Source organism: Phaenicophaeus curvirostris, chromosome 1, assembly GCF_032191515.1.
Source record: "Phaenicophaeus curvirostris isolate KB17595 chromosome 1, BPBGC_Pcur_1.0, whole genome shotgun sequence".
Taxonomy (NCBI): Eukaryota; Metazoa; Chordata; class Aves; order Cuculiformes; family Cuculidae; genus Phaenicophaeus; species Phaenicophaeus curvirostris.
The window spans coordinates 156,044,997-156,064,790 of record NC_091392.1 but is presented as its reverse complement, the minus strand read 5'-3'; the positions used below and the strand labels follow the sequence as shown (position 1 = coordinate 156,064,790).

Here is a 19,794-nt window from a genome sequence, read left to right as displayed (position 1 = left end):
CATGTGAAAAGGCTATTAAGAAAGGAACCCTCTCTGTTTGCCACTCAGATGTTTACAAGCGCTGGAGTTGTGCAGTCAGCACTCCGCATCCCAAACTGTTACTACCAGGTTTATTAATTTTTGTCAGTGATGCACCTATATCCTCTGTGCTTCCAGTTATTTTTCAACTGTTACTGCTTTTGTGGAAAGTATTATCTTGCAGGGAATGAACTGAAAAGAGAAGGAGTTTCCTCTTTTATTTATCATCCATTTCCAGGTTTTTGATTAAAAGAATAAACCTATTTCTCCAGCCACCTCAGCTAAAAGGAGACCATCAATTTCTCAAAGCTCTTGAAAGGCTTGGAGAAATAACTCTGAGGTATTCACCCTCTTGGCAAGATGCCAAAGCCTACAGAACTTGTTCTAATGCTGGCGCCTTTTCTTGATGTCATGTGCAAAACACGAGGATTTGTGCTGTGCTAATCCCTCTAATGAGGCCTTCTCCCAACCTCTATATAAACCCTGCTCAAAGCTGTGGCTGCTGGGCAGGCACTGCAGAGCCAAAGCTCGTGTCTTTTGAACCGCATTCAAGGCAATTAGAGGCCAGGATTAAACAAACACCCGACACCAGCATCCTCAGCAGTGAGAGGGATTATCCTGGTTGGCCTGGGCATGGAGCCGCAGCAAGGCCAGGTTGTGCCACGGCGGCAATCTCCGTGCTCCGCTGGCTTAGGTGCAGTGGAGCGGCAGAGCCTGCACCCAGCTGTTATGGGCACTCTAAGGTGGCTCTTCTGGGCTGCGCTGGGCTACCTGAGCTGCTGCTATCCCCCTCGGGCACAGGCACAGTTTCCCCGCGCCTGTATGACTGTGGAAGCCCTTCGCTTGAAACGCTGCTGCCCACCCTTGGGGACAGAGCCAGGCAATATCTGTGGGTCCCTGCAGGGCAGGGGACAATGTCAGGAGGTGCAGGTGGACACTCAGCCCTGGAGTGGCCCCTACACCCTTCGAAATGTGGATGACCGGGAATGGTGGCCCCTCAAGTTCTTCAACCAGAGCTGTCGGTGCACAGGTGAGAGGGGTACTGGGGTAAGCGAACGGTGATGAATGGGTCTACTAACCTTACTCTGAAAGCCAGAAACAACCCAGTTAGCATAAGGCATCAATAAGGCTTTGAATATTACCAATTTCCTAAAAATACTACTGTGTTCATGATGCTGTCGGCACTTTTTCGGCATTTTCTCTCACACAGATCTTTGAGTTTTCCTCTTTGTTGTCCCTGTAGCCACTCATCAACTTTCTCCACAGAACTGATGACATTTCAGTGCTGTGTTCAAACCCCTGTAACTGCTGATCTTGACACACTGAACTTGGATCAGTTCTCATTGATTAGAGATTTATTCTTGGAGTAGTACTTTGCAGTGTGATATACTCCTGTGCACTAAAAATGTGTGGTTGTCTGGCCAGGGTATTTCCTAGGGTTGTTAGCTAAGTCTACAACTCATTTTGATCTGAAATAGGTCTTTACAAGTACCAAAAAGGCCATTATGTCCTTTTTGTCTCCATCTCCAGCCACTCCTTCCCACATGACTTTACATGGGCCTCTGTGTTCATGTGCTTGAGCCCAAATGGATCAGGGAGCAGATGTGCTGGAATGCTAACCTGGCTAAAAAGATCAGTTCACTAGTACTGGCAGGAAGAAGGGAGGAAAAAGGTAAGGTCAGGTCAGGATACAGCAACCGCACCCCTTTTCAGCAGCAGCCCTGGTTGAAAGAGGGTTAAAATGAGCAGGAACTGCAGCCTCAGCCCAGGCTGCTTTGCTGGGCTTGCAGGAGATGGCACTGGGGCTCAGACAAAAAGCACACTTCTAGCACTGAAGTCATCTGCTAGGCAGATTTCAAATGCAGCCTGGGATTTCTTGCTGGGAACATAAAGTTGTTTGAATTTTTTAACATGGGAAGAATAGCCTGCTTTCTTTCAACTTGACTCCTATAACTAGCCGAACTGTTTTTCTTAAATATGCCTTGGCTTTCAGTATCAAAAAGCCCAGATCAACCTGAGAAGAAGCATTGCAGAAAATTTCAGCCTACAAGGTTAAGTATTGCTGCACTCTTATCAACTAAAAGCAAAAAGCTAGTTGCAGATGACTTAAATGGATGGGTAGATGGCATTACTGAAACTCCTCAAAATAAGAACAGCAGGCTTTGGAGTATAAATCACTTTTTATTTCTTCCTTTGACTAGATTTCAAATGCTTATGTGGAAGTACTTTTCCAGACACTTAAAAGATTCTTGTATATCTCCAAAACTAAAGTCAGGTATCACATATTGGCACAGACCCTGAATCAGAGGAGCTCTGAAGCACATGGACATGCATCAAAATTTACAGTCTGACTAATTAGGGCATCAAAACCTAGGAGTAAATTGAAGAGTAGTGCAGACAGAAATGGTCTGCATAGGCAGGCATTAATTTGCTTGTCTAAGCAGAAGTAAGCACCAGCATTTGATATTTGCAGGGCTGAAATGGTTGGACTCGATGATCCGGTGGGTCTCTTCCAACCTGGTTATTCTGTGATTCTGTGATTCTGTGAAACCCAGGTTACATGACCAGAATGTAGTGTCCTTTCATTCAGCCTTACTTCTGCTGAGCTGTCTGCAATCCTCAGCTCTTTAAATTTGTTTTCTCTTACTGCATTTTTATTTCACTTGTATTCCTCTTTCTCCTTGCAATCTTTATTATGTAAATACACCAATGATGAAACATTATGGTGGCAGGCATCCTTAAGGAAGATTTTGAGAAAGGTTTCCTGGGCTCTGCTCTGCTGTGGTCAGCTTGATGCTGGAGGCAAAGTAATTTCTAGGAGAATCTGAAGAAGATTGCAGCTGTGTGGGATTTGTATTAGATCTTATGCTTTTATAATGCTGGCGAGCCTGTGTCTGTGTCTATTAGTATTTTGTTGTATTTTCTTTTTTTACTCTGTTTTATACACTGATTGGCTGTCTGCACATCAGAGTGATGTGGTGTTACCTGTGGTCTTTATTAGACATAGAAGACTATGGTACTTATGGTAGGTAACATAAATTAAATATGCTCATTCAAAGTACTTCAGTGGGATAATTAGATTTAGCTTAGGAGAATACTGTTTTAGAAGACTTAAGAACAAAATGCTATTTTGAGTTCTAAAGGATAAAATTGTACTAATGAGATACAGATCTCATGTAGCATTTAAAAAACTCAGTACAGAAGATGATCGTGAAAAAAACACGGTGGTCAGTCATGTGGTTGCTAGTACAGATTGTGACAGCGATTAAACAATGACATAGTTTGAGTTCATTGAGGAGGTAAACATAATTATGAATAACTTTTCCTGCCAATTTTTAAAGCTGACATTTGCTGAACATTACTCTATTATTTTTTGAGAAAAAAAATATTTAAATCTTTTCACATTCCTTTGCAATATTTAATCATGCTGGGGACAGAAGATTTAAATTCTGTTGTTTAACTATAAGCAAAATGCCAGTTAAGCCATGTAGCTGGTATGATGGGCCTCCAACTAGGTAAAAATGAGCTTTTGAAGTAGTTATAAAATTTACTTCTTTGACTTATAATAGGGCAATGTGGCTGCAGGACAATACTAAATTATAACCATACCTTGATGACCCTGTTAAAGTCTGTGTTAGGTGCAGATGTTACACATCCTGCAGCCTGAGAGTATGTCCAAATTAAGAGATACAAGGGACAGAAGAGCTAACCATTTGTCTCACATGGTAGCAATCCTGATCCTACCCTTGGGATACTGCAGCATGCTGGTGTTTCAAATCTAGTGTAAGTCTTGTTTTAATGCAATGGCTAAAGAAGTCTGAAAATGACTCCTTTCTCCTCATCTGTTAAATGATGTTTATTAAACTGATTTCTGTGAAAGGAAGAGGCATCAACTTTCATCTTGGTACAGTAAAACAAAGCAGAAGGTGGAGAGTGTTGAATGGGTTCCTTTTCACTGAAGAAAGTACACTGAGTTGGTGGAGTTATTGATTTTTGTTATGCTCAATGTATGAAGGCCAGCCACATGCTATGATTGCTCAGAGGCAGAAAAATCCCTGTCTGTGAGCTCCAGCAGTCACTGGGGTTGAGACGCAGCTAGAGTGTTAACTGATGACTGGTGTTAGCATAGACCGGTGGTGTGTATTAACACATACCTAGTGTTGTGTCATAAGAAGTGTCTTTTTCTCACTGTTGTGCCCATGGACTGACCCACTGGGAGATGCAGCATGGCCACAGTGCCTCCAGAAACAGCCAGATTCACACAACTTGATTGGGAAAGAGAACCATTACTGATGGTGAGATTAGGCACAGGAGATGACAGCTCCTGAGCCATGTGATTCCATCTCCAGACAAAAGGGTTAATGGGGAAGATACCCAGGATTATTTTTCTTGCCCAGTGGCAGTACAATAGTAGTTCCTGAAAGCAGTGGATGTATCAAGGAGCATCTGGACCCCATTTGTGACACTATCTCCTGCCTGTGTGCCGGAACTACCTCCCACACTATATTTTCTAGGAACAAGAGGTAAGAAAAACCTCAGATGTCCCTGACATAGCCTCAGAGAGGCTGTGCGCTGAGTTGTTACGTGTTAGTCACTGCAGGCAAAAAAATGCTAAGACATGAATCATTGCATGTTCCTGTGGTCCTTGTGTTCAAGAGAGTCTTGAACTGTCTTACTAAAAAGATCCACTATGTACTATATCCTAATTATATGAGATTACTTTTCCTGCTCTCCTAGAGCTGTAACATTGAAGTCTACCAGTATAACAGACATTGAAGTTAAGCTGCAAGAGACTGGGACATACATTTCACAGTGCTGTGATGTAGGAAGTCCACAAGGCAGTAAATGAGCTTTTGGAAAACAGCAATGCATCATTTCCAGACCAGTGGCCTCGCACAGTGTTTTAGAAACAAATGCTGAAGAAGCAGTTTGGGTGAGACATAAAAACCCCTAGGTCTGAGCATTGCAGTCATTCCTGTTTGCAATGTGGGAAATCCCACAGATCTTCATCAGCTTCTTGACATTTCACCTGCTGCATAATGACAGTCCTGGGATGCATGAAGTGTGTTGAAAGAAAATGATAAAAAAGCAACTTTTGCTTTCACAAAGCGTTGTTATTGTGTGCATTTCTGGAAAGAGAACCCTGCCAAATAGACCTGAGGTTGTTACAAAAATGTTCAACACAATCAGCAGAAATGCTGCAGTGTGAAATAGCACTTTGCCTGGAAATCAGCTCCTTCTATTTGCCAATCTCTTCTTCACTGCAGTCCTTCCTTCTTACTCAATAAAAGCTCATATCCCATTGAAAAGTGTCTGGTGAAGTGATGGAAAGAATGGACCCCTTGGATTACTTCACAGATTAGGTCGTTAAGGAGAAAACCCTGCAGAATAGTAATTGGATATAATTAGCACCTACCCAAGGGAAACAGATGAGGGGTCACCAGTCCATCTGTCTCCAGTGCCATGCAGGCAGAGAAAAGGTGTTTCCCCACAAAGATAACTCATCAATTAAGGCTTTTGCAAATTTCTTTTCATAGCCTGAGGCAGCAGATGGAGTATAGCTAAAAAATGGATATTGTCCGATGAAATGATCTTGGGCATCTAGGGCTATGTAGATTCAAAGGACACTCACTGAGGGAGGAAGAGCCTCAACAAGTGCCTAGTGGAGTCTTGTTCTGATACCAAGACCAGAAAGGACAAAGCCGGTCCTGTACTAACTTTGATTTGGTCAGTGCTATATTTCACTGCTATGCTTATCCAATGTTGTGAGTTGATGTGTCATTTGAATTACTGGAAGGGTGACCTTCAGTCTCAGAAAGGGTTGTTGATGGATCTCTTAATGGTTAATTCCTGCTTGCCTCCTCTCCTCTTAAAAAGGATTGAGTTTCTTTGGGTGTGAGGGGACAACCGCTCATTTCCGGAAGTTCATGGTCCATGTACTGAAACTTGTGCAATATACATGGCCTAATTAGGTGATGTTGCAAGATATTCCTGCTATTTGTCGTCTGGACAGTACAGGCTGGAGTATGTGATGGGCTCTAACAGCTAGGCTGAGTTGTCAAGAATGAGCAAGTATGCAGATAGAGTTCATCAAATTCACAACATCAGTCATGCTCTTCTGATGCAACTCTCAGGATATCATGATAAAATCAGTGTTTTGATTTTATATGTCTTCCCTCATCTTAATATTTGCCCTCATCATAATAACATTTCCATATAATCTTCTTTCTTTCCTAAAACTATAAACTACTTGCTTTTTGTGGAGTCTTCATCTTCCTAAACCAGTGCAGACCCCTGCCTTTGGGTGCCTCCTAGCTGGGGCATGGCAGCTGACCCCAGCTGCTCCTATGTGCTTGGAACTGTCCTCCTGGTCTACCATTGGGCTGTGCATGATCCAAAACATAGTTGAAGCTCTCACCCTTGTGATCCCTTAGCACCGGTCCTAAGCTTCATGATAGTATGTAGACCTATGAGAGCATGTAAACCTGTAGTTATCAGAGCTTCCAAAGCAATCATAAGCTCTCCAAACCTGCAGTTAAGAGTCCTCGTGTCCTTTTGGTGAGTCTCACAGGAGTCTGCCACAAATGTTTAGAACTCAGCAGCCCTTATCCTAGGGCTAGCCGTAAACTACACAACCTTCTTGGTAATGGCCCTTGTAACCTTGCAGGTATTTGAATTTGGTAATACGCCCTGTAGCCCCTGACAATCTGAAATCTTTAGTGTTAACTTTTGTTCTACTTATAGACTCAAGCCTACAGCCTAGGACTGTCTGTCCGTCCAGAAACACTTCACAAGCCGCTTCCCCATCTCCATGCTGGCCCAAAGCCTGTCATGGGTCTATGCACGGGGAGCAGTGCGATCTTGTGGCATTTTGGAAGACAATTGGTATGGTTATTTTTGAGTGAGCATGTACCTGGGGTTGGAGAGAGTGTAGGGGTAGGGAATCAACGTAGATTTTGGAGAACCAAGGGAAGAACCCAGAGAAGAAGCCAGAGGAGCCCTGTTTGCCCCTCTGCCCCTCCTCTGGCTGGCACCAACATCCACTGTCCTACACTGCTGCTGTGCCAGCATCCTGCCTGCATGCAGGCAGCAGGCAGATGTCCACTGCAAGAGCGGCCCTTCACTGTCACCCCTGGCAAAGGGAGAGCAAGCTGCTGCTTCTGGCAGTCTGCTGTGGTGGGTGAGAGGCCACACTTACAGCAGGACTCTCCTTTCCTGGGCTTTTCCACCACATTAGAGGGCCTGAGCCAATAGCCTAGAGTGACCCCTTGACTTAGGAACAATGCCAGCAGGGAACAATGATACTGCAGTGTTTCTCAGGCCCTTACTGCAGCACCATTTAATAATACTTAAAGCATGACCTGCAGCACCCTTGGTGCTTGTCCTGTACTGTGTTGGATCCCAAATTCAGCTGCTAACAGATACTAGTTTTTCCTAGGTTTTGTCCTTCAGAGAACTGTTTTGTTTGGAGATTTTTTCCTGTGTTTGAGGATCCACGTGAGAAGACCCTTTTTTGGGTTTGATTCTGGACGTCTGGGAGTACATGAGAGCCATGAGAGCCATAAGAGCAAATTACTTCATTGCGTGCTTAACCTGAAGTGCTTAACCCTCTCTTCAGTGAGATTCTTCACATGCCTGAGGGCTTTGCAAAGTTTTGAGCACCTTGGGGTGTCAAGCCGCTACCCCAGCACTTCACCTCCCCAGTCAGCTGAGTGTGATTCTTGGCCCTGCTGTGACTCTGCGAAGAGAGCCATCCCTCTTGTTAGGCAATTAGCACACCTTCCAGGCTGCTCAGCTGCTGTCCCTTACAGGAACTGGCATCATTGAGGAAAGAGAGTGCTAATTCTTAATTCTTCTGCATTTCACTGTTATTTTTCTCCGATTCAAATGTTATGACTGCTCTTTCCCTCTTGATTCAGGAAACTTTGCTGGCTATAACTGTGGTGACTGCAAGTTTGGCTGGACTGGCCCTGACTGCAATACGAGGAAGCCACCAGTTGTCAGGAAGGACATCCACTCCCTGACAGCAGAAGAGAGAGAGCACTTCTTCGATGCTCTGGACCGTGCAAAGGCAACCATTCACCCAGACTATGTAATTGCAACTCAGCACTGGCTAAGTCTGCTGGGCCCCACCGGAGAGGAACCACAAATTGCGAACTGTAGTATTTATAACTACTTTGTTTGGCTTCATTACTACTCAGTCAGAGATACGCTATTAGGTTAGTGCTTTTCTTATCCAAGGGGCTCTGCAGGTAAAGGAAAGGGTGAAAAGTATCATTGCTGAACAAAGGTAAGTAAGCTTAACACTGCTGTGTTACTTTAGCTAGAAGTGAGTCCCAGTGGGAGCAAATCTACGGAGTGAAAAGGTTAGTGGTGAGAAGTTGGTGGCCACCTGCAATTGAAGGTCTGCTTCAGACCTGTTGCAGTCTGGTTCCCATGACCAAATGCCCTGTAGTGTCTGGAGCACACCAGCCACAGTCCTGGTGGATCTGTCTGATAGGGAAGCAGTTCATGGGCTCCACCGTTGGGTGAACTGAAGTGTGAGCAGGCAGTGACTGACTTTAAAAAGGCATTTCTAGTCCACAGGATGAGGTAGATGCGGCAACATTGGGAAAGGGGCTCTGCAGTGGTTAAGGCAGGGACCATGCAGAGATGTTTGGGACCGAAGTAGTGCTGCTTTCTGTGGCCTTCAGCAAGTCACTAAGGATGCGATTTCCCTGACTAGCCACAACCTGCTTTTAAAACCAAACCAGGTTGGAGATGTGGGTATCTAACCCCATGCTTTCTCCAAAATCAGTATTTCTAGTCCTCATTGCTCTTACAGACAGAGGTACCTATGCCAGCCGCATTTCACCAAGCCCAGCTCTCACAGGAGCAGGCAGCAATATGGCTTTTCTACCCAACAGTCTTTTGTGCAAGCTGAACAGCCCTTATCTACCTCCTTGCTAGAGGGTATCTGCTACCCTGCAGTGGGTTTTCTTCAGTCTCCCCTTCTGACACAGTTCCATTTTGCAGGGCTGAAGGAAGCAGTTTCTGGCCTTGTAAGAGCTTCAGGGTGCAGAATGGTCACGTGCAAAGGGAAAGAGGCAACTTCCAGTGCTGCCGCAGTGATAAATACATCTGTATCTGGGTTGACACTTGCTTTTGGTGATAAACAAATTCACAAGTGTTTTGAACCCCCAGCCTTTGAGTGTCTTAGTTCTCATATCTAATAACAAGATATAACAAGCACAATTTGAAGAAAATTGACAAAGGACAAGTTGAATTACAGTTGGCAGGTTATGGAAAATGCTGAGGTTCTCTTGACAGACACACAGTGTAAATCGTGACACTGAGCAAGGGAATGAGATAATATTGGTACCTATCAGCCAGAAGCTAATATTTTAGACAAGATGACTGCTTCTTAAAACCAAAATCCATTAAAGGAACAAGAATTCTTCACAATATCCAACTTTTGGGGAATGTGAAGTTTTGAGAAGCACTGAAGTGAATACCCATAGAAGAGTTTGTTTCACTTGTCCCATTTAAGTGTTGTAGCTTCTGATGTATGTACCCTTTCCAGAGGTGCAGAGCTGCAAGTTTTTGTTTAACTTCACCTCAGGTAATAAAAGAAGGTACTGTCTTTCTCTTGAGCCTCATTTGGTGCCTAAGTGCTTATTTTATCTTCCCTTTGTAGGACCTGGCCGCCCCTTCACAGCTATCGATTTCTCCCATCAGGGACCTGCCTTTGTTACTTGGCATAGGTACCATTTGCTGTTGCTGGAGAGAGACCTGCAGGTTAGCTGAACAGCTTTCCCTTTCCTCATGCAGCTTCTCTCTTTTGCTATGTGACTTTGTCGAGCCAGCCAAGGGTAAGCTATTTCCTAGGACAGATTCTTACCCAAACTCCCAGGAGTCTTTGCTCATTGTTCTTTTTTTGTTTAAAGTTAAATTAGTGCTTTCAAGACACTAAGGATGGAACAGTTTCTCACTGTGAACAGTGACGTGAAGGTTATCACAGGGATTTTTTTTTATTTCCACAACTAAGCACAGAAGACATGTATTAAGAGTATTTATTAATAAAATCAAAGCAACACCTACACGTAAAACTTGGTAACAGTTGTCTGCAGATATTGAAGATACCCTCCTAATAAAAGCTACTCTGAATATTAACCTCTTTACATGCGTCATATATACATTTAATACATGCATATATTTAACAGTACATCTTTTAGAGGGATTCATGTTAACATGCCAGATAGTCAGTCATTGAAGCATTGATTCATCTCCATTTGAATTACTTCTGCATTGGCAACAGTACTGTATTTCAGCCTTGCAGATCTCTAGTGAAAATGATTGGTATCAAAATAGCTGCAGGATCTTGCCTGTGTGAAATCGTATCTTAACAAGCAAGCATAAGCAAATGTACTGTGTTTCTTTATTAACAGAAGTTCAGATTGTTCTCCAGGGCTAGCCTTTCTGGAATGAAAGCAAACCACAAACACAATTTTATCTATTACCCACTTACATCACTCAGAAAGACTCTTTGTTCCTTAACGCTTGATTCATCTCTGCTCCTGCTCTCCTGCCTGGTCTTTGCATTGGTAGAAAGCCTAATATTGCCAAAAGAAGTGTAGGCCAGCACTAGTGTAACTATGACAATATCTTTGCTAGGACCGACTGATCTTTTGAAAGGAATTGGAGCAGTGCTGTGAAGTGTTTGTAATTGAAATGCTAAATGAAAAGCATAATATCCAGTGAATACTCAGTGAAACAACTTGCAGGAGTCCCTTTCTTTCTCTTTCCTTTGAAGGCTGATTCCCTGCTAATGCATTTCTGTCCATTGCAGCGACTGATGGGTAATGACTCCTTTGCACTGCCCTACTGGAACTTTGCCACTGGTAGAAATGAATGCGACATCTGCACAGACCAGCTCTTTGGAGCATCACAACCAGGTGACCTGGGGCTGATCAGCCAGAGCTCCAGATTCTCTCGGTGGCAAATTGTTTGTAACAGGTATGAGAATATCTAGGGCAAGCTTGCATACTGACCAAACCTTACTTTCATTGAGCACTGAGAGTGCAGGCTGCTCTCTCAGTGTGAATGAGCAACAGGAAAAGAGCCAAAATGCCTTTATTAAAACTGGGAATCAGGTCAGTTTGTGAATGGATGGTGCTGTGAAAATTTCCCTCCTGATGTTATGGAAGTATATTTTATGATTTTTTTGGGTACCCTTTTTTTTGATTTATTCAGCTGACTTATGGCTGCCAAAAGTTTGAAGAGTTTGCACATTGGCAACTATCTTTTTAAAGAAGAAATGTCTGCATGTTTGTTCTCTGTAACAAACACGCCACTGATTTTGACAGCAGAAACAGAAAACTGTTTTGGCATATAAGAAGCTAAAGAGAGGCTGAAAAATCTGTTCCCTTGTATTGGATGAGATCTTAACCCTGAAATATTTAGTGCAGTTTGAGGACTGACTTTGAAGTGGCTGAGATTTCATGAGAAGTAACATGAGACAGCCAGGAGCTTGCTGCCAGCTCTCTGTAGGCAGATACTGATTTGGGTGAGGGCAGGGCTTTGACGGGCAGGATTGGGGCGCTACGACATAAGATGATGCTGGTTACAACCCTCATAAAATATTCTTCTGTCTGCTCCAGGGCAGTGTGCTGTCAGGCAGATGGAGGTACCAAGAGCTCAGGACTTTTCAAGAGAGTCTCTTTTTCTGGGTACCTAAAGAACCTCTTGACATTTTATCTTTAAATCTTGCACCTACTTTCTCTCTAAGATAATTTTTTTTTTCTTGAAAACTGAAGTGACTGAAATTTTGCCTTGCCAAGATTGAACTAAGAAGGGCTTTTGTTCTCTTCAGGAGTTTCTGAAAATGCCATCTCAATTTATACTAAATAGTGCATACTGAATAGATTTTTTTCATGAGTGTTACACTTTTTTCCCTCCTCCTTCTCTTTTTCTCTCCCTGATATAAAGGACTTGCTCCCCATTAGCTAGTAGGCAAACGCTGCAACAGCAGGATGTTCTTTCTCCATGCCCTGAAAATGAGGATTTAATGCATTGCAGTACCTTTTCTTCAAAAGGGCATGAGGGATGGAAAGTGAAATGCTGCTTTCTTTCGTTCCTTGCATTTGCTTAGTCCACCCCACAGTGGGACTTCCGTGTTTCTTTCTCTCTTTGATAAGAGTTAAATAAAATAGTCCTTATTGGGGACACATGTTTTTCCATTCAAAATTCAAGAGTCTTTTAGATTGTCCAGCAAAAACTCTTTTTCCAGAGCTCTTGGGAGAGGAGTAGGTGTGAATGGAGTTGTGCTAGCCTTTTTTAAAGCATGTTCTCTGTGTGTAGGATGAGCCTGGTGAGTCTTGCCCAAATGACTGATGTTCCACAGAGGCTGTAGAGCCATGAAAAGCCATGGTGCAGTGACAGTCCTGTGATATCTTCAGCTCCCAGGCCACAGGAGGTGACCAAGATGCCTCAGGAGATGTCAGTCCCTAACCCTGTCACATGTACAGCCAAGATCTCTCTTGTACTATGGGAGAAAAAGCCAACAAAGCCAGGCACCATCACCTTCTTCTAACTCGTGCCTCTTTCTGTTTCACTCTCAGCTTGGATGACTACAACCGCCTGGTCACGCTGTGCAATGGGAGTGATGAAGGGCCATTGCGAAGGAGGCTGCCCGAGGGCTCCAGCGAGCAGTTGCCCACGGCAGAGGATGTCAGCAAGTGTCTTTCCCTGCAGCAGTTCGACAGCCCCCCCTTTTTCCGCAATTCCAGTTTCAGTTTCAGGTTTGTCCCTTGACTCCTCCAGAACTGACTGGGTCATGGGTTTTCTTTATGTGCCCATTTGTCTGCAAAATATGGTTACTTTATGCTGCTTTTACCCATCCACAGGAATGCGCTGGAGGGCTTCAATAAACCAGATGGAGCCCTTAACTCACCGATGCTGAGCCTCCATAATTTGGTTCACTCCTTCCTGAACGGGACCAGTGTTCTCCCTCATGCAGCTGCCAATGATCCCATCTTTGTGGTATGTCTTTTTCCCCCAGCATGAGTGGCAGTGGCTGTGGTTCAAAGGCAGCTCTCTCACCAGAGATTTGCAAAGCAGAAGTAAAGTGAATTCCCTAAAAATAAATCCTTTAACTGGAAAAGGAGATTTTTTTTTTCTTGTCTTGAATATTGCCATGCCTGCATAATGGTCAAATAAAAACTCTCAAGGGCGATTTGTGAAATATAAAATAAATTTCAGGGAGAAGAGCTGCCATTCCAAGTCACATTGCCCTGAATCCTTTCATTAGGTGATATCTAAATTTACTAGCTTTGACCAGACAATTTTACAGCAACAAGATAAACTGAAAGTGGGGTTTGCTATTTGTAGAGACGTAGATGGAGTAGTTTATTTCTTTGTTTAAAACTTCACAGGCTAAAAAGAAGCACATCCAATTTCAGGATATCTTGGGGTACAGAAATAATGTGATTTCATTGCTGCATTGGTACAGTGCTGTGCTGCAATGAGCAGCACAAACACCAATGTGCAAATAAAACCCAACAGTTGGCTCTGCTTACATATCTTTCTCTCCTAATAAATTCATGCCAATTTCTTTTCCTTTTTGTTATATTAAACCTGAGTGATTATATAGGGAAATTCTAATGAAGTTAATAACTTTCTTACCTTTATTTTAAGTTTGCAATTTTTTTTTTTGAAAAATTATTCCAAATACTTTTGCATTGGTGGTTCTCCAGCTTATTTCCTTAATAATTCTTGGATTCCTATATGAAATCTTTTCTTATGCAAGTGAAATCTTCTTTTCACTATTTTAGATGCAAGATTATTTTCCATGAGATATTTTATGTTTTCTAAGTTTTTACCTGGTGGTAGTTAAAAAATAAAAGCACATCAGAAATTGATTTGAACTACCCCAGACTTTAATAATTGTCTGAACTCAGCTTGGAAACAACTTTCCTTTATTAGTGCTTTATGGACATATAGACTCATTGGGCAAGACCTGATCTAATTTGTGGGTACCTGGAGCTGTGGAACTGGTGGCACACTATCAAATGAGCATGAAGAAATAAAATTTTCCACAGTTTTCCATATGTCTTCAAAAACAAGAGAGAGTAAAATATGTGTTAGTGGTACCTTCACCTGAATGAGCTCAGGGGGGCCTCACCTGCCCATTCACTGCCAGCTGATAATTAAAATGGAGAAAGAACTTATTGTGAACAAGCAGCAACAAGGACATAATACAGCAAAATGCCCCATGCAGGAGATCAATTTACTTCATTTTCATGGGCTTTTCTGGTCTCCCATTATGTAAATCCCACCTAAATTAAACTACTCTCTGCTCTCTTAAAAGCTGCTGCCACCTTAGGTGAGAGTGTTTTGAATGCTGTTGAGTTCAGAAAGAGCTTAATAACTTTATGTGCCCATGCCTGGATTTGCAGGTTCTTCACTCCTTTACTGATGCCATCTTTGATGAGTGGATGAAGCGGTTTAACCCCCCTGACAGAGCCTGGCCTGAGGAGCTGGCCCCTATTGGTCACAACAGACTCTATAACATGGTCCCTTTTTTCCCTCCTGTGACCAACAATGAACTCTTCCAAACTGCGGAGCAGCTCGGATATACCTATGCCATAGACCTGCCAGGTACGTCTCAGAGGTGTGGAGGCTATTACAGGCCAAGAGATGAGGTCTCACAGTTTCAATGACACAGGCATATGGAAAATTAGGCACCTTTCACAAAACACTTGGGTCTATTCACCTGCTCAATAGCAATCACATATTTTTGCACAGGTAGTTACAACTCACGAAGTAAACCATGGTAACTACAGGTGTCCACATCCTTAGTCTTCATTGCTGCAAAATGCATCAACTTGAACTGCTCTGGTATTGATGATGGTGCTCCTTTGGGGTTGAGGAGTCTTCAGTTTTGGCTCCTGCTCCCAGAACTGTTTATGCCTCTTACAGGATCCTTTAACCTGTCAGAAGTCAGACACTCTGTCAGAGAGCTTGTCTGGCTGACGCCAGTCATTACAAAATACCTGTTTTGCAGAGGGCTCTGACTAATACCATACCATGAATCTCATTAGAGAAGAACTCCATTAATCTTTGGATACTCTGGAAAGATGTATCTTGGCATTTTGTTATAAAATCCCAGTTTTAAAGATTTTCCATACCCATATAATATGCCTTAGGATTTATCTATTCATTTGAAATTACCTTTGCCACAAATCAGATAAATACAAAACCTAAGAAATCAAAGTATTTATGCACAGAATCCAGAATGTGCAGCACAAGTTACAGATATTTGTTAAAGGCAGAAGTGTAAGAAATGCATGAAAACTGTGCTTCAGCTGCTTTACCAAAGATTAAGTAGTTTCTTTCTATACCTCAGTGTTCCTGTGAGAGGCAGTAGGTGCTTATCTAACCTTTATAGACAGAAACATCTTCTAAATGCTTACCAAGTGTCTGTGGTTTTAATCTGTGAAGACTATTTGAAGGTCTATAGACTGCAAAAGATTGAAATCCTGGTCCTCAGACTGCATTCATGCAGGGGAGACCTGGCTTTGTGGAGACATGGTAGCTGCTTCTGCAGAGCTTTTCTCACAGGTGTCCCCAGAAATTCCCCTGAGGATTTAAACTTTACCTTTTATGGAATTCAAGTATGCCTTCCACTGGACCTCTGTCCACCCTCCTACTTTGGAAATGCTGCTGCCTCTTGGGCATGAGGTACCCAGGGATGAAAATAGGCTGCTTGTGGTTCTGCTGCACCTCAGCTCCCACCTAAATAAATTGTTAGCTCACTGTGAAGCAGCATATCTATACCTGTCTGCATGGTCAGTGTTCAGACTATAAAATCATACATCCAAACTCTTCTCTTTTATGTAAATATGTAGCTTGCCAATTCTACTTCATGTAACCACATTAGAAATCAAAATATGTTAAACATTGCTGGCGCTTACTCGAGACATAGTGAAGTGGTAAACAATTCAATTTAAGACCTTAATGAACTTAGGCATGATTGCCCTCAACTCTTTTGTTGACAGAGAATACAAATCAGGGCTTACAACTTTTAATCACATTTCTAGTCACTGTGAGCCATCTGGATTTAAGCTTATGTCTAAATACCTTCTAAATATCTTAAACCCCTTTGAGAGTTTTTTTCTGAGTATTTAAGCAAATGTAGTTATTGCCATCTTAGTACATGTAGCATTTTTCAGAACAGGACAGCAGGCAATTTTTTCTTCTGAAAGCATAAAACAAAACACAAAATAAAGTTATTCAGCTAAGTGGAGCAGGGTTGTTAAAAGAATGAACAACATTATCTTAGAAGACAGAAGTGATTCCTCAAGGAGTGGTTAAAAATCAGAGGATGTGATCTGGAGCTTGTTGGCACAACCACACCAAATAGTGTTTTTGGTTAAAAGGTTGACAATAGTTTGCCTACTGGACGAGGGAAAATCTGTGGATGTGGTCTTCCTGGACTTCAGTAAAGCCTTTGACACAGTTTCTCACAGCATTCTGCTTAGGAAACTGTCAGCCTCTGGGCTGGACAGGCAAACGCTCTCCTGGGTGGAAAACTGGTTGGATGGCCGGGCCCAGAGAGTGGTGGGAAACGGAGTTAACTCCAGCTGGAGGCCAGTTACAAGTCGGGCTCCCCTGGGCTCAGTGCCCACTGCTCGAGCCCTGTTCAATGTCTTTATCAATGACCTGGATGAAGGCATCGAGTGCACCCTTAGCAAGTTTGTGGACGTGTCGATCTGCTGGAGGGTAGGGAGGCTCTGCAAAGGGATCTGAACAGGCTGGACCACTGGGCAGAGTCCAATGGCATGAGGTTTAACAAGGCCAAATGCCAGGTCCTGCACTTGAGGCACAACAACCCCATGCAGTGCTACAGACTAGGAGAAGTCTGTCTAGAAAGCTGCCTGGAGGAGAGGGACCTGGGGGTGTTGGTTGACAGCTGACAGAACATGAGCCAGCAGTGTGCCCAGGTGGCCAAGAAGGCCAATGGCATCTTGGCTTGGATCAGAAACGGCGTGACCAGCAGGTCCAGGGAGGTTCTTCTCCCTCTGTACTCGGCACTGGTGAGACCGCTCCTTGAATCCTGTGTTCAGTTCTGGGCCCCTCACCACAAGAAGGATGTTGAGGCTCTGGAGTGAGTCCAGAGAAGAGCAACGAAGCTGGTGAGGGGGCTGGAGAACAGGCCTTATGAGGAACGGCTGAGAGAGCTGGGGTTGTTCAGCCTGGAGAAGAGGAGGCTGAGGGGAGACCTCATTGCTCTCTACAACTACCTGAAAGGAGGTTGTGGAGAGGAGGGTGCTAGCCTCTTCTCCCAAGTGACAGGGGACAGGACAAGAGGGAATGGCCTCAAGCTCCACCAGGGGAAGTTCAGCCTGAACATTAGGAAAAAGTTTTTCATGGAAAGGGTCACTGGGCACTGGCAGAGGCTGCCCAGGGAGGTGGTTGAGTTACTTTCCCTGGAGGCGTTTAAGGGATGGGTGGATGGATGAGGTGCTGAGGGTCATGTTTAGTGTTTGACAGGAATGGTTGGACTCGATGATCCTGTGGGTCTTTTCCAACCTTGTGATTCTGTGATTCTGTGAATAGGCTGCTTTGTGTTCTATGGGAAAACTGGAGGGTTATCTGTTGACCAAAAGAGCTTGGAAACAGCTATGCTGAAATGTCATTATAGAAAGAATTACTTAAATAATTTATAATTTTAGTGACATTAGATAAGAGAATTATCTTTTGATCTTGTCACTGTTAATCTTTCCCATTCTCAAAACTTTAACTTTTCTGAAAGGCTGAAGTTTAAATGCAGCTGTAGACTTTTCTGGCAGGAAACATTGCCACCTCTGGTATGTGTGTTGGTTACACGGTGCATTACCAGCTTCCCCTGTGGCCAGTGGGTCTCTAAGCCACACAAGTTATCATAATTACCAGGCTGTGGGACATTTTCTTTCTTCCCCGTGCTCTGAGAAATGAAATTATGGTCTGCCTTCACCTCAGATGTTTTCTATTTCCAGATTCGCTTGAAGAAACCCAAATGTGGGCTGTCATGGTTGGATCCACAATTGGAGGAGCACTTATAGCTCTGGCTATGCTCATTCTGCTGCTTGTACTTTTCCAGCACCGAAGGAGGAGAAGAGGTTTTGAGCCTCTGGTGAATGTGAGCTTCAGCCCCAAAAAGTACATGGAAGAGGCCTAGTGCCCTCACTTTGTTTCTTTGCTTATTGTTGTAGGAAGGGACCTTGATTGCCTTATTGAGATCTTAGCTGAGAGTTTATCACACACTCCTTGGCAGCTGACTACATTGTTCTCATTCAGATTTTCCTGTTATCTTGTTAATTGTACTATATGCAGTCTCTGGGCATGTATGTGCAAGGCCCAAGACAGGCCAGACTCCTCTCATTACCAAATGTTATCTGGAGTGTGTGACACTTGTAAGTCATCCTCTACAGATTTAGATAAAGACAGCTGAGAATCCAAATAGAAGAAAACCAACTTGAATAACTGATATAATTTTTCACTTTAATGTGTTTTTGATTTCATTTAACAGCTAGAGATATGCTGAAAGTTATTAACTCTACATATATATTCAAATAACATTATTTTACAGTTATCAATCAATATTCTGAATAACATAGTCTTTTTCTAAGGCTCAAAATGTTTCATGATGTTTGGCAAATTACTACAGAAGCCCCCTGCTTACAGTTTATTTCAGAAGCATGATCAACTCGATATGTTATTTCCAACCAAGCTGATGTTAGCATTAGGTAAATCTCTCATTCTCATAAGAGAACTCAAATTCTCTTAAGATTTGAGAGCAGGAGTTCCCTTACAGCTAGGTATACACTTGTGTTTTATTTCTGCTAGGGACCTGTGACAGAAGTTGAAAATGGTGCTCATTGCTCTCTGTTTTGTACTGTTTCATGAATCTAGACTTAATTTTCCAAAGTGTGGAACTGAGGACTCAAGGTAACAAGACTGAGATAGCTCCCATTACCCAGGTCTACAGGTGGGGGCAGGTTTGCATAGCCCTGTTCTTAAACATTCTTTTATATATTCCATATATATTTCTTCATTTGGACCACGTTTAGGGGGCTTACCTGTGTTACCTTGAGACAGGGTTTTTACGCAATGAACAGTCCTGAACAGTTTGTGTTGGCTTTGGTGCTTAAATATATTATGTTAATGGAATAATCATTAAATTAATGGAGTACTCAGATTTTGCCTTTTGTAAGATCCTGAATCTTAGAAAATCTCTGCTTTTGTAGCCTTGAATAAAGAATTCCAGTTAGTAATGATTCCTAGTATTTCTTCTAGACTCACTCAATACTAGCCATGTGGACTGGAAAGAAGCTCTCAGTAGGTCGTTATGCTTAGCTTTGAATATATGTAGGTCACAAAACTTACTTCTAATTAATGCAGACATTTTGGGGCAAAGAAAAATTAGTATTTGCTCACCACACACTCAAATAGCCCTAGCTGCATCAGGTGGACAATGATCTGCTGCTGTTTCTGCTATTTTGTGGTGTGTTTGAGGGGTCCCAGTGCACATGTTCTTGGCTCATGCCCAGGATATCAATGGTTGGATAACTTTTTGTACAGCTGCTCAGTCTTGTGCCTTAGCTCCAAATTCAGGTTGCTTTTTTGGGGGGGTGTTACTGTGTTACAGCATTACTTGGTGCTGAGGACATCAGCTACGGTCTCTAGACACCTGGTTTAGGCACGTGTCAGATCAGTTGGACTCTGGTCAGCATCAGTTTGCAGCCAGGTCTGAGG

General features: G+C 43.0%; 1 protein-coding gene across 1 annotated transcript; it reads left to right on the top strand.

Annotated features, from left to right (window-relative positions):
- The first annotated feature begins 515 nt into the window (after positions 1-515).
- On the top strand, positions 516-18,675 carry DCT (dopachrome tautomerase). Its single transcript, XM_069849989.1, has 8 exons — positions 516-1,048; positions 7,938-8,237; positions 9,695-9,795; positions 10,847-11,013; positions 12,618-12,797; positions 12,903-13,038; positions 14,454-14,655; positions 18,036-18,675. Exons 1-8 carry the CDS (start codon positions 652-654, stop codon positions 18,215-18,217), a joined length of 1,665 nt encoding a protein of 554 aa, XP_069706090.1. The 5' UTR covers positions 516-651; the 3' UTR covers positions 18,218-18,675.
- The last annotated feature ends 1,119 nt before the right edge of the window (positions 18,676-19,794 follow it).